Source organism: Megalops cyprinoides, chromosome 2 (genome assembly GCF_013368585.1).
Source record: "Megalops cyprinoides isolate fMegCyp1 chromosome 2, fMegCyp1.pri, whole genome shotgun sequence".
Lineage (NCBI taxonomy): Eukaryota > Metazoa > Chordata > Actinopteri > Elopiformes > Megalopidae > Megalops > Megalops cyprinoides.
The window spans coordinates 57,627,278-57,642,037 of record NC_050584.1 but is presented as its reverse complement, the minus strand read 5'-3'; the positions used below and the strand labels follow the sequence as shown (position 1 = coordinate 57,642,037).

At 48.2% G+C, this 14,760-nt stretch overlaps 1 protein-coding gene across 8 annotated transcripts in view; it reads left to right on the top strand.

Moving 5' to 3' along the window:
• LOC118769473 (rho guanine nucleotide exchange factor 4-like) overlaps positions 1-14,760 on the top strand; it is an 83,725-nt gene that overhangs the window by 60,938 nt on the left and 8,027 nt on the right. For 7 of the 8 annotated variants that reach the window (XM_036516630.1, XM_036516607.1, XM_036516614.1 and 4 more), the window contains one exon: positions 12,116-12,261. In XM_036516630.1, the coding sequence (XP_036372523.1) occupies positions 12,116-12,261 (146 nt within the window). Of the gene's footprint in view, positions 1-12,115; positions 12,262-13,967; positions 14,420-14,760 lie in introns of those variants that run through there. The other variant, XM_036516645.1, reaches the window with a different exon arrangement.

The following is a 14,760-nucleotide window of genomic DNA, read 5'->3' as shown; positions in this document are numbered from 1 at the left end:
AGCATGTTCTGCTCTAATTATAAACCAAAATGTTCCACTGATCGGATGTGGAAATATTCCCCCACAACTGAGCAGCGAAAACCCAAGCCTTGCTTCTGGGAGCCTGTCAGTGGTCAGTGGTTGGGGAGGAGGGGTGGAAGGGTGGGAGGTGCGAGACCTGGAGATCGTCACTTGTCTTGGGACTTATCTGTTTTCATCCTGTTGAAAGGTGGGGGGGCGCACAGATTATCCCACACTCCCACACTCCAAAAATGGGCGGTGCTTCCACAGACACTGGCAGGGACATGAATTAAGCACGGTTTTGTTTTGTTTTGAGGGTCCATAGATCACACTGTCACTGTTGTTGTTGTCGTCTCGACTGCGTTCACATCTTTTTGTTCTGGTTCTCCAGGCTCGGCGCGCCTTTAATGAACTCACAGGCGAAAAATAGCGTAACAGCGTGTCGACCATAGATCTCATTAATGAGGCAACTCCCACCTTGTCACTATTAATCGGAAGTGTCTGTGCCATTGCTGTGCCACTGGGATGGGCGGCACCCTGGCTGGCGGCGCCAGGGCGAGGGAGGGCACGGCGCGGCTCAGGCTATAGCAGTGGGCGCAGTGGGACAGGGGGCACCCAGAGGCATGCCAGGCACCGCTGTGGGTTTGTCACTGTCAGCATACAGCTCCGAAACACTGAGCACAGGAGCAGGTAGGGGCTGGTGGGAGCAGAGGAGAAAGTAGCCACGGAGAGGGTGGGGCAAGGAAGATTTAAGGGTTCGGTGGGCAGAGGCAGAGGAAGGGGTGAACGTAGAGGAGGTGCCAGGAAAACGAAAGCCAGCAAAGGGAAAAAAAAAACTACAAATGACGTCAGTGAAGAAATAACCTTTTGAAATGATAACATGTTTCATAATGCGAAACAGATGCAGGGCTTTATCAGAAGAGCTCCTATGCTGGGGGAGACCTTGTATGGGCATTAACTGTCAAACAAGTTTGCGGTCGGGGGATCTTGAAGCTAAGCATCACCCGTGGAAACCCACTTGAATCAACACAGGGTGCATTGTGGGATATGTGGCCTCCTGGGGAGACAGTGAGAGAGAGAGACAGAGGGAGAAAGGGCACACAAGGCCCAGACTCTCTGATGAGGTGATACTGTAGCCCACACAGCAGCACAGCAGCAGAGGACAAAGAACTGCAGGACTATGGTTGCAGTGTTTCTGTATTGAATGAATACTCTGGGCTACCTCGTACATGCTAGACTGTATTTTTAAAATACAGGACCACCTGGGAGAGCATCCTCCTGGTGAAGGGGCTGTATCCGCTCTGCTTTGTGTCAGCATTCCTCTGACTCTTTTTGCACTTGCGCTGTCCTATTTTAGTCCACCATTTTCCACAAGGATGGGAAGCATTCAGAGATTATCTTTTTTCCCCTCTATATGAATATGACCTTCATTGCTGCAGGCCAATCTGCTGTGCATTATGGTACATTGGTCAGGCTTCCACAACATAAAGGTCACATTCAGACCTGCGGCTATAGCAACAACGAAAAAAACACCGTACACATTGCAACTTATAAAGAAGAAGAATAGGAAATTATGAAATGGTATTTATGAAAACAAATCATTCTGATGTTTTGAAGCAGGACTGGTTCACAGAGGCTAACTTTTGAGTTCTGCCAGCACAGAGCTGTGGAGAAGCTCATTTAAGCTGTTGCAGTGTTAGCGCACTCCTGCCATACCCATTTGGTGTAATTACAGATGTCTTTTCTGAGTTCTCAGCCACACAATGGCAACACGATGCCCGTTAGGAGGTGGAGCAGAGTGTTTGCCAGTCATATTGGCTACTTGTTCTCCACTTACACCTTGCTCACTCTAAGGACCTACTGCAATAGAGTGCTGATGACCTCATCACAAGGGCCTTTCACACTGAAAAACAATCCACACTGATCCAGTTGGCATCCCAGATACAGCTTTTTATGTACCTAACATCACATTAGCTGGACCTGTGGTGTTGCTGTATCAATATTGATAGGTAGCTGAAGGCAAAAAAAGGACAGAGGCCCTTGAGCACAGCCTTGGAATTAGTTTCTAATAGATATTTATGCAGTCCTTGCCAGAGTGTGAAAGAGTTTATACACAGTAATGGAGTGGCCCTGAGCCGTTGCTGTTTAATAGATGCTTCTACTGCAGTGGGTGGCTAGGTGGCTCCCCAGAACTAACAGGATGCGCTTCTCCCAGAGAAATAACCAATCATCCCATCTATCTTGTCTAAATCAATGACCTTGGGGGGAATGCAGTGGTCTATCGGCAATGCTATTCTTCCTTTGATTATAAAGTCCTACTGTAAGGCAGGCATAATTAAATCAGAATGATGCAGGGGGTTCTGCTCCTGTTCACAGCAGAGTTATGGAGCTCTTTGTGTATTGAGTATTGAGAAAGAGAGAAGGAGGCAGGTTCTCTCTGTCTCTCTGTCTCTCTGTCTCTCTCTCTCTCTCTTTTCCTGGCCTCTCGCCCTCACCTCATGCTGACGCCTGACTGGCTCCCCACCGGGGAATGGCTCCATGGCGATGGCTGTCACGTTTCGCTCCTGAGCGGCGTGCCACCAGCAGCACGACATGTCCTCCGCCCCCGTGCCCCCCGCCCCTCCCCTGCCATGTGGCTAATTATAAACGGGAGCTTAACAGGCTGAATAATGCGGCTCGTTAGTGAACCGGTTCTGACCTCTCCCTGAGTGCGGGGCCACTCTGCCCAGAAACCCACAGCTCCAGAGGCGACTCCACTCTTCTGTGGTGACAGCGTTCCCTCTCATAATTAAATCAAAGGCGGGGCTACGTTCAAGGTCATATTTTAAAAGCTTGGTGTTTGATGGAGAGACTGCTGGTTTTCTCTGGTGTGTGTGGCTGAATTCTGTTGAGTGCCCAGATCAGATTCAAATTAAGAGCTTCGGTCCAATGAATTGTTGGAGTGGAACCATAAATGAAAAAAAACCTCTCTCTCTGATTCGGTCCTGTGTGTTTATTTTTACAAAGTCTTATATGTGGGCAACACATCTACATCCAAAAACCCATCTGTTATTATTTTTTATTCGGCATTAGCATATTTAATGTGAAGTGAACCATGCTTTCCAGCAGATTTGAATAATTATTGGATCCCCCTTTCTTATTTATGGGTATGTGCTCAGTATCTGGGACATATCTACAAATGTGTTTTTACAGACTCCAAGTCCCCAACTCATCGTCCATTAGGGAGAGGCTGTCAGTTTCTTCATTGCTTTTTTGGTTGTGGGAGTTTGATGTGTGTGTTGTTTCAGTTCTCCCCATCTCTGCTGGATTTGGGCAGGCCTAGCGCTGGTTTTTGCTCTTGTTTTAAGGAACGATGGGGGTGGGGGTGTTGAGGTGCGCTTGTTTGGAAGTGAGGGACATTTCCTTGTTTGCCTGTCTGGGCTCATCATGACTCTCCTGTGACCGCAGGAGCCAAACGCTCCCGTCACACCTCACAGGGAGGGTGGAGGCGCACACACTTTCCCTCCTCTCGTCGTTTGTTTCCCAAACAGAGGGTATGAAATATCACCACGCAGCCTCTGCGCCTCGTCTCCAGCCCGGGGGATCCAGAGCCCCGCGGGGGATTTCTGCTGTGTGGGCACTGGCGTTGTCAGGTACGTTTTGGGAGAAACGTGTGAGAAACAGCTAGGATGCTACGCCGCACACTCACAGAGTGCTTTAACAAAAGCCTGGCGGAACGCAGGCCCGCGTGTTTGCCTTTCTCTGCCGCTCAGGAGGCTCCCCGAGCTCCGTCTGTTAATTAAAACAATTAATAAGTCCGCAGTCAGCGAGGGCCTGACGTTTCGGAGCTACACCTGCCTGCTGAGTGGGCCCGCCGCTCTCTGGGAAATCACGATTTGAGGAGCACATAAAGCTCCCCTAGCTCAATTTTGTAATATTCTGCAATAATCCACCCCACCACCCCCGTTCATCTTGATATAGTGTCGGCCGTGTTTGCTTAGAGCACCATTTGTTCGATGTCTGCTCTGAATTTAAATAAGACACGTAGAAAGGCTTTCAGAATGCACCATATGTTTACATGAGTCATAGAAGTTCAGCTGGGATTCATATTCGAGCACGTTCCTGGAAAGTTATTCTTCACATGTAAATATATTTCAAACTTGCTTATAAATGCAACTGACTTTTCCGTTATTGCACAGTAAGAATTGTAGAATTTGTCAAGGACTGGAAGTGTTACATGTAACATATTTATACTACATAATAAAAACTATTTTAGAACATGCAGTAATACCAGGGGCGTATTTTGGATGATTTGAGAAAGAGAGTGAGTACACTGTACTGTGTCCTGGTCAACTCCAGTAGAGTATTGATCTGTATTGATCCCCTGTGCAGCTCATGAATATTATAAGACCGTGCTGTATGACAATAACGCTTCTCTCATCTGACTAAACGGCAGATTAATGGGGCTCTCAGTTGCTGTGCTGCACCCAGGACTTACTGCATACATAAAGCACAAAGCGTACATCTGAGATCAGGGACACGGTGCCTGCAGTATCTGCCGTGGCATGTGGCTTTGGAATATGTATTCTGACCCCGTATTCCTTTAGGCCCGAAAACAGCCGCGTGATGTGTGCTCTATGGAGCTGTGTGTCGTCACTGGCTACCCCATGCCCCCCCGTGGTTACGATGTTTACTTCCTGCTCCAGTAGGGTGTGTTGATCTGTAACGCATCCAAAATCATTCCAAGGGGCTTTGGCAGTCTGGTTACAGCACCATGTCTGTGGTTCCCCCTTTGACATGGTGGTGGACAGTGGTTTTATGGATTATTATGTATGATTTATTTATTACTCTGAAAACAGCTCTGCGGGGGGGAGAAGGGGAAGAGTGGCCACATCTTCCATGTAATTGTTTTAGAAAATGGAAAAGCAGAATAGCAGAGATCGCAGTAAACTGAACTAAATCCGGGCTGATTACAGCTGTACAGTCCCAGCTCTCGGCTGCAGTGCATGGATAGTTTTCCACTTGAAGAAGTGAGACGCGTTCCATCATTATTTCATCCTCTGTTCCGATCCGGAGCACAACTAGGTCAATTGACTCGCGGGGGCGCCGAATCCCGTCGCAGGCACCGAGGGGGCGGATGCCGAGGATATGCCCCAGACACGGGCGCAACCGTTCCAGCCAAATTCAATTAAAGTCCCCCTTTTGTGCCCAGCTGCTGTGGCTGTCAGCCCGGGTGACACCTCGATGGTCCCCGTTTGCGGGGGGGGGGGGGGGGGTTGGGTGTCAGAGGGGACTGCTGGTGACAGCTGTGTCACTGTGGAAGATGGAGCTGCTCCGCGCCTGTGCAGGCCTCCGGATGCGGCTACGGTGGCGTCTCCGACAGCGACGTCTGACCTCGCTGCCACTGAGACGGTCCAGGGCGGAGACGCCCCGCCTTTAAGGAATGAAGGGAGGCTGGCTTTGAAGGCCTTGCCAGTCTGCTTAGTCTCTGTTGGGCTGTGGTGCTGGGTTTGTTTTGCTGCCTTGTGCTGGGAACATAAGTCAAAGAGACATAACAAATAGGCTGTCTGCCATTCAGAATCGCAAGGGTACATTGGTGTGTGTATGTGTGTGTGTGTGTGTGTGTGTGTGTGTGACAAAAATACATATAGTAGATTTTGAAACATAGTTGACTCCACTGCATTGTCTGCTTGTTCAGCATCCACTTCAGATCTGCAGAAAACTATGTTCTCACCAGAGACAGGGAGAATTAAAGTGTGCACCTCCAGAGCGCCATAGCCACGGAGGTTTGGGCCCCTTGCAGTATTACATTTACATTAGAGTATTGCAGCAGTGTGGAAATCCAAAGGTTGCTGGGTCAATTCCCCACTGGGGCTTTGCTGCTACACCCTTGAGCAAGGTACTTAACTCACAGTTGCCTCAGTAAATATCCCTCTGTATAAATGGATCAAATTGTAACCTATATAAGTAGATGATAATGTAATGTAACATTATGTTATTGTGTAATAACGTGTGTTATCATGTTAATAACATGTATGTTATTACATTTGTGATTGTTTATTTAGCCGGCACTGTATTCTAGGGCAGGCTGTTTAACTTATCCATTTGTATTGATATGCGCTGAAGCAGTTCCAGATTAAACACTAAGCTCATCTTGCATATTCAGCTCAGCGATTTGTGCAATGTCAACAGCTTCAGTCCCGACAGTACTCACCCTCACAAGCTATTGGAAGGAGGAGAGAGATTGCATTCGAAAACAAATCCACTTTAGGCAGTGTTGTGGCATCATGGTCGAGCAAGGAACCTAAACCCGAACTGCTTCAGTAAATATCATGGCGTATAAGTTGCCCTGGAAAAGTAAGTAAATATGATGCTAAAGATAATGGCTGTGGCCCTGTGGCGGTGTCCCGAATGGGCCCCAGCGTGGTGCCAGTGCAGACTGTTCTAGAAGTGACAGATGAGGGTCAGTGCGGTGGCACGCTCTGTCACCTCTCCCGAAAAAAAAAAAACGCGTCTGACGCGCCGAGACACGCTGCCCGACTCGATCCTGTCACGTCCCGCAGCACTGACAGGGGGGCAACGGCGAACGCTACATGACGTCATGAAATACCCTTCCCTGTGCTGCCATATCCATGCTGTGTTTGGGGAAAATTTGGCCAGAAGTGGGACAAAACGATCCGGCAGGCCCTGCTTGACATGAGCGCGTTTCTGAGAACTGGACGATTTTGAGTCCTGTCCTTTTTTGATTTCAGCTCAGATCAGGAAGAGCAGCGTGGTATATCTGTCAAGCTGTCAACTGACAGCAGTGCTTCATGGGAGTGAAGTCAAATAGCTACAGTGATTCTGTGGGAGTCCTAGCGGCAGGAAAATCCTTCAATCACGCAGACATGTCGACGTCTCGTCTCTTGAGCTCGGCCAGCACACTGAGACAGTTTTTTTAAATGGTTAAACTGTTTTAAACATCAGCTTTGAAATGTGTCATGCCATGAAGTGATTGAACTAACACACTCATGCAAAGGCAAACAGTATTATTGCAGCACGTGTTTCTGATGAATATGTGTTTATATTTCGTTTGCTGAGCAGATGCTCTTATCCACAGTGACTGACACTGTTATGCACGTATCATGTTACATGTATCATCCATTTATATGATATGGAAGATGGCAGGATACAGAGTATGGAATCTTTCGGCCGGATATTTTCCGAGGGTAATTGGGTTAGGTATCTTGCTCAGGGGTTCAGCAGCGCTGCCCAACAGGGGAATTGACCTGTTAATCATTGCGCTATGAGCCCTGCCCCTTACCACTACACTATGCTCAAAACTACAGTACTGTGTATATATATAAGTTGATAATATAGGCTGTACTTGGTAGTTGTGTTAGCGTGCTGTATCGTACGCCTCAGGTGCAGAGAACGCTGGGGAAAAAAGGCCTGAAAGACCTGACACAAGAGCGTGAGAGTGAAAAAAGGGAGTGAAGGAGAGACAGATAGAGGGAGGGGGGAGAGATGGAGAGAGAGAAGGAGGAGGCTGTAGGCACGTATTAGCAGGCCTGGGAGAAGGCCTCTTCTGCTCTGTTACTCCCCGGGATAATTCCCAGCATGCTGCGGCGGAGAGGAAGAATGAGTGTTAGTTTGGCTCTGCCTGGAGGGAGAGCAGGCAGAGCAGAGTTTCAGCCCATCGCTCTCACTGTCCATCATGGGGGGTTTGGCCCCCTCCCCCCCCTTATATGACTCAAAAAAGGGAGAGTGACCGCACTCCTGAGCCGTCTCTCTCCATTAACTTTGTGTGGCTGTGATAATAACACTCTGTATAATTTGGGATTTATAATGGTGCACTGGGTGATCCTTGCCTCATTATTTAGACACTGGCTGTCATTTCAAACATAGCATGGAACTTAGCTCATTTTAATGGCCTAAGAGGGATGTAGGGATCAGGCCATGTGTTTTGTAGTCTGGTGTGTCATGTGGGTGAAGACAGGAATCTTTTCACGCTCACTCTCCCACCATCCAGCTAAAGCATTCTCTTAAGCGGCCTGTTTTTTTGAAAACAGACAGCCCTGAAAGCTCTCAAGGTTAATTGTACACACAGATAACCTCCTCTGAAGACGTGTGCTGCTCTTTCTCCACTTTTCCTGGCTTACACTCCGAAAGCCCCACAAACATTTCTGAGCTTCGGGGAGGGATGTCTTTGATATGGTTTGATATAGTTTGATATGTGTCCTACTGCCCCGCAGGGGGGCTTTATGCATCGGATGCTTGGAAGGTCCTGGGTTAGGAACCGAGGGCAAATGGGCCAGCGCAGAGTCCGTCCGCCCTGCTCACTCATGACCCAGCAGACACGTGCTGCACCACTCAGCCACCCCCCCGACAGCTAATGAAATTGCGTTCGCTGCGCTTGGTTCCATCTTCATAGTGCCAGCGGGTAGGAAGAGATATAAACAATCAATCTCTCAACTCTTAATAACTACTAACCTACATAGAGGAGCTCGGGAAGATTGCTGCCCATAGCACCTTCAACACCCCCCCCCCCCCCCCCCAACACCCCCCACCCCACCCCATCCCATCCATCCATGCACCAACCCATGTGACTTATTTATGGAGCGAGTGTCTCACAGAGTGAATGAACTGTATCACCTGATATAAGAATAGATTTTCACCTGTGGTTGCTTAGTGCGTTCGGCGTCAGATTTGATCAGAAGCTGCTGGAAGGATCATGTGATCTTTTTTTCTGCCTTTACCTCAAAGGAATAATAACTGCAGTGCGTCACCAAAACAGCAAAAGGGATTGTCAGGTAGCAGAGCAAAGACTACAGACTCAGAGCCGGCCATGCCAGGGCGTGGCAGTGGAATCAGGGACAGATTCTCTAAACGTTATTGAGCCTTCAGTCTGGGGATGCGTGGTCATCAGTGAGTCTGAAGGGATTGTGTTTCGTCCCGATTTGTCCTGCAAACCTAATGCCACTAAAAGTAAATCCGCTTATAACAGGATGTGTTTGGGCTAGAAAATCAAGAGTTGTGGTCTGACTCAGTACGGCCTGGGGGTACGAACAAACTCTCCTTTGTAGTGATTTAAACAGTTGTGGACACAGCTTATTGTTGGTTATTGTCAGCATCTTTGTTTTCCTGATGGCTCCCACGTGCAAACATTAAACAACACCGATATGTCTCGCCCATCCATTATGAATGAGGTAGGATGGTCTACGACCGTTGAAAGCTAGACAATCTCGCCCCGCCATTTTACCCCCCTGCAGTAAATAAGGAGCACTCGATACCTGGAGAGGTGCCATCCGGCTCTGCACAGACCACTGCACAGTGCTGCACATTGCACCAGCATTGGTCACAGAGACAGCCAATCACCGTGCGGAGACCGGTGTCAGGGCCGTGGTGAAGTGAACGGCGCACACGCTCTGCTCCTCAGACGGTATCAATCCCAGCCCACTTCCCGTCTCAATACCGGGGGTGAGACGTAGACGCACCCTCACGGCAGGAAAACAATTTCTTTTTTTTTTTGTAACTTTCATCGGTGAAGGACCTGTCATTTCATTCAGTTTTTTTTTTTAGCAAAACACCCATTGCAATGGAGTTGTCACAGACTGCTGTGCGGAGCAGGGCGGAGATAAGCGGTTATGATGCGATGGCAGGTATTTGCGAAGGTGGAAAAAATGGTTTGCAGTAGAGAACAGACATTAGATAAAACACAGGGTGAGACAGTGACAGAATGAGAAGGTGATATAAAAATAACCGTTGTGAAACGATGTGTAATGAAATAATGATGGAAGACCTGCATTGCAATTCTGTAGATGCCAATCTGTAAGAAATAACTGAATAAAACTGAAGGGAGAATACAAGCGACAGACTGATTGAGTCACACTGGTTGGAAAGTATGAAAAGAAGGAAAATTAAACAGCCAAATAACAAAATGTAATTCTGCTGTTGAATGAAGATAAAATGAGAACAATTTAAACTCAATTTAAACTTAATTTCCAGTTCAAAAATGCAATTACAAAATGACATCGAATTGAAGAATTTAGATTAGAGCCAGTTAATAAGTCTAGTTAGACCTAAATTGGGTTGGTACAGTATGGTAAAGGCTAAGTATAGGTTAGATTATCCCAGTGAATCTTGTGTGTGGTACACAATGCAGGTCAACAGTAATGACCCCTTGGCAGAAATGTTGAAAAATGTAACCAAAAACGTTTTAAAAATTCCTCACTGCTGCAGGTAATATGTATAAATTTAATAGTCAAATGATTTATAGAATCAATTTTCCTACATCGCTGGAGGGTGTGTGCTTGTGCTGTGTTCTCTCGTTATGCAGAGTTCTCTGTCTCCACAGCAATTTGTCACCGGGGTAACCCAGCTGCTGCAACAGATGCTTGCTTGTAGCACGGTAGTGATTAGACACGACATGGAGACTATTTTTAGCAGAGGTATGCAGGTATGCATTCAAGACAGCCAGCGAGTCCATAAGTATTAGCTCTTGTCACTGAGGGGGCAATGAGATGTGTGTGTGCGTGCGCATGTATATGTGTGTGTGTGTGTTTGTTTCTGCATGTGTGTTTGTGTGAGTGTGTCAGGGGAGCAATGGAGTTCTCTGTCACATGCAGACCCTATGTCTCTGCCCACACGTTCACACCTAGCCAAAACTCGCTGTTTGCGCTACAGCGAACTGCTAGAACACCACCTATGTCATGTTTTCACACTGCTTTGCCGCTGAGCCAGGAGAAAAGTCATAGGAGAGTGCTGGCGTCATGCTTTCACACTGCCTTGACACCCTGAAATAAAGACGTGTGACAGCATAGACCTCCAGCTTTCTCACCCTCAGGTCTTAGCGGAAATAGAGTGATGTCATAGAGTCATCGCTCATGAAAAGGCAGAACTACAGTGTCCGCTGTGCTACAGTATGGGATCCAGCCCTTAATGGTGTTGACCAGGAGGTCTGCTTCTCATTAGGATGACAGTGTCAGGCTGTGTGTGTGTGTGTGTGTGTGTGTGTGCTGGGGACTGGGAAAGAATGCAGCAGCCAGAGCTTGTAAGTGTGGCCCTTGTTGCAAAAACACAATGACAAATATCGTATTTCATTAATCATTGCATCAGTTACCTCCTTCTGCGAATGGAAGGAAAGCGTGGAGAAGAGAACACATGGAATGAAACATTTTTCCCAGAGTGAGAAGATGGCGTACATTTAACACAGCATCATGAGCTGTCACATCTGTTTCTCAACCTGTCTTTCAAACCACAGTGTCCTTTTGCTTCTTACTGTACATATTGATTGGGAATTCCCCATCAGCTTTTGCACATCAAAAGTAAGAGCTCTGAAAAAAAGCAAGGAGACACATCACCATGATTCACCTCAGAATTTGCTAAATAAGCAGGGAATGACGTTAGCCTTCTACAGAGTGTCCTGGAGATTTACAAAATAAAAAGGGTATACAGGATACTGAATATAAGGATAAATTGACAATTTCCATATTCATATCTTCAAAGGTATTGCTGATTTGACTGATCACAGTGACAGTTGCATGTTTTATTCTAGTTGCATGAAAAAAATTGTGATAGTTCACCCTAATGTATATTATTTTAATGTGTAAAAAAAAGACAAAACCTTAAAGGACGAATGCTTTTAGGTTTTTGATATCAGTTGGAGCTCCACCTAGGTGAGACCTTCTGTCATTTCAAATTTTTAAAGAGAATTCTGTGTTGAAACACTGTAGCTCTGACATTCACACATTCTGGCTCTTGTGGGCTCAGGTTGAGCTTCCCAGAATGCCATAGGCTTCTATTGCTCCTGTCAGGTCGTTCTCTCAGGTCTTTCTGTATTTTGATCCTAATTGAGGACATTGTCGTAAAGTGTAGGTCAGCTGTGTGTGCACCTGCAGGATGCAGAGAGAGACTCTCACCCATCAGGGCTGAACAACCCAAATGGCAGTGGCAGTTAAATTTAAAAAAAAAAAAGAAAAATGATTTTCCATCACAGCCAGATTTCTGCTCCACCCTTCTTACTCTTGTTCTTTCAGAAAGGTGGAGCGGTTTGAAAGCCGCAGCAGTCGGTGGTGGTGCCAGAAACTGTGACTTCTTGTTCTGCTGGTTGGAGGGTGATTTTGAGGGTCTGAATGTGTTTCCTCCTTCCCCTCAGCGGTGGTGATTCCTGACGGGGCGCCGGACAAGATTGGCCTGGGCGATGATTTGGGCAGTGAGGAGGACCTGTACGAGGAGTTCCGCAGCTCCGGCCATCGGTTTGGACACCCCGGAGGAGGAGGGGAGCAGCTGGCTATTAACGAGGTATGCTGCAAGGCTCCATCTGTCTGTCTCTCTCTTCCTCTCTTTCGGTATCTCTTTGTGAGGATTTTTGAGGATGCCAAGTGTTGTCGAAAGAGGGACAATTTGTGAATGTTCATCTGAGAATGCGTGTCTGCCTTTGATGAACACAGAAGTGGGGCTAGAAGACAAACAGCTCAAACTACCTTGATTTGAAAATACCGGTACACACTGCTCTTCTGTGTGGGTGAATGAGCTGAGTCAAATCTCCCAAGGCATTCTGGGAATAGTGTTTCTGCTCCTTTGAGATATTTTAGCAATGCTGGGCTGTGATTGGGCTGTTTGCAGAGCTGCCCCCTCCCCTGATGTTCCACAGAATTACATTTGTGGTGGATTATGGAAGCCACCTGGTGGGGAAACAATTATGAAACCCTTGAAAACAATTTAAAATCTGTGTTGTGGACAAGAAGAGGAAAAAAATCCGGTTTGGCTCTCAAAAGCAAAAGGAGTTTCATCTATTGCCTGCCTTATTAGCATAGATTCCATCCCTCTGACTTCAGGCTGAGCAGAAGGGCTGTGGGCTCAAGGAAATGAAATATTTAAATGCGCAGTCCAGGAACAATATGCTCTGTGTCGAGGGAACGATACCACAGCACTGCTGTTGCTGTCAGTGGTGCAGGTCCGAGTGTCCGTAATCTTGCACAGAGTGAATGCAGTATCACTGTGGCTGGAAATCAGAAATCAGACAAAGCGAATGCGAGTTGTGTATCCTCTCTGATTTGGCTGAAGAGTCAGCATGAAGCTACTCAATCCCTATTAAAATTCCCCGCTGATATGTCACGGAAGTATGTGCGCGCGCGTGCGTGTGTGTGTGTGTGTGCTTGTGTGCACAGGGCCGGAGTGTAATGGCAGGTCACAAAAGGAAGTCAGGGGGCTCCGCTAATCCAATTAGGCCAGCCGCGAAACAGATTTCTGGAGAGGAGAGGGCGACGTGTGCGGCTACCGTGCATCTCTGCACCTCCGACGGCTGCACAGGGCATGCGAGGCAGACGCGCTTTTGTTTCCCATTAATTATCATCTCAACAAGAACTGCCAGAGGCGTGCAAAGTGGGAGGGATGGAGGGGGTGGGGCTGGAAGTCAGATGACACAGCTAATAAACAAGCAGCGCCCTGACAGACAGGAGCTTTTAAGATCTATTATACCGCATCCTCCCGCTGCCTCCTCCCCCCTGCGCTCCCTCGGGTTGCTAAGGCCTGCCTCAACCGCTCTGGTATCCAGGATACGGCGCAGAACACAGCCGTCCGATTGGTTGCTAACGGTTTAAAAAAAAGAAAAAAAAACACGGAGAAAGCAATTCTGGGAGTTAGATAAATGGCTGTGCCAGCGCAGCTTCAAGCAGACCCTTCCACCATTTTTTTTCTCTCTTTAGCATTCTCTTAAAGGGAGCAGAGAGAGATAAAGGCTGCTGTCAGATCCAGCGGAATTAGCGCAACCTTAAGCGTGTGCCTCGTCGCCGAGCAGCGGTGAAGGAGACGGTGGGAAGAGAGGGGGCAGGGAGAATGAGAAGCAGAAGGGAGCGCTAATTAAAGAGGGGGGGAAATGCAGATTCCGGCGCACTCTGACTCCTGACGGCGCCGAGGGAAAGAGGAGACAGAGGGGCGACCGTGACAGAGAAAGAGGGAGCAGGGGGACAGAGAGGGAGACGAAGAGACAGAGAGAGCGCTGAAGTGGAAAAAAGAGAGAGAGAGAGAGTGAAAGAGCAAGAGACGGGAGAAGTTAGCGTACGGAGGCGGCGGCGGTGGCGGCTGTGGCAGGGAGCTGGGGACGGCGTGGGCGGCCCTCGGGCCAGTAGCATGGCTCGCAGCGCCCAGAAAGCTCGGCAGAGGCTGGGCCTCCTGAACACCCTCCTGCGGTGCAACCTCCACCCCGAGACGCAGAAGGTGGTGGTGTTTGCCATCATGATGCTGCTGATCATCATCAACGTGGTGCTGATGTTCCTGCTGGCCTTCCAGTAGAGAGCGTGGCGTGAAGCGGAGCGCGTGGCGTGAAGCGGAGCGCGTGGCGTGAAGCGGAGCGCGTAGGGGAGCGTGCGGAGGAGCACGTAGCGGAGCCACCGGGAGAGGGGAGACGGGCTTTTCGTCTGTGTGGATGGGCGTCCGGGATGAGGGAACGGGAGCGCAGGTAACGGAGGCAGTGGGGAGCAACTACGCGGGGAAAACCTGCTGTGTAGCCTAGCAGGAGGGAGGAGGGGCGGTCAGCATATTTACTGATGATTCACTATGTTCTGATAGCTGTGCTGGTGTGCAGGCACACTGTGTCTCTCCAGCCACGAGTGTTTGTGGGTTTAAGCCTCAATTTGGTTTCTGTTTAATGACCGTTAACGGTATATACATGTAGCTATTTAGGTGGGAATGTTTGTGCCTGGGAGTGTGTGTATGTGTGCATATGGTTATGTGTATCTGTATGTGTATGTGTGTGTACTTGTGATGGGGTGAACGTTTGTTTGTGTGTGTGTGTGGGGG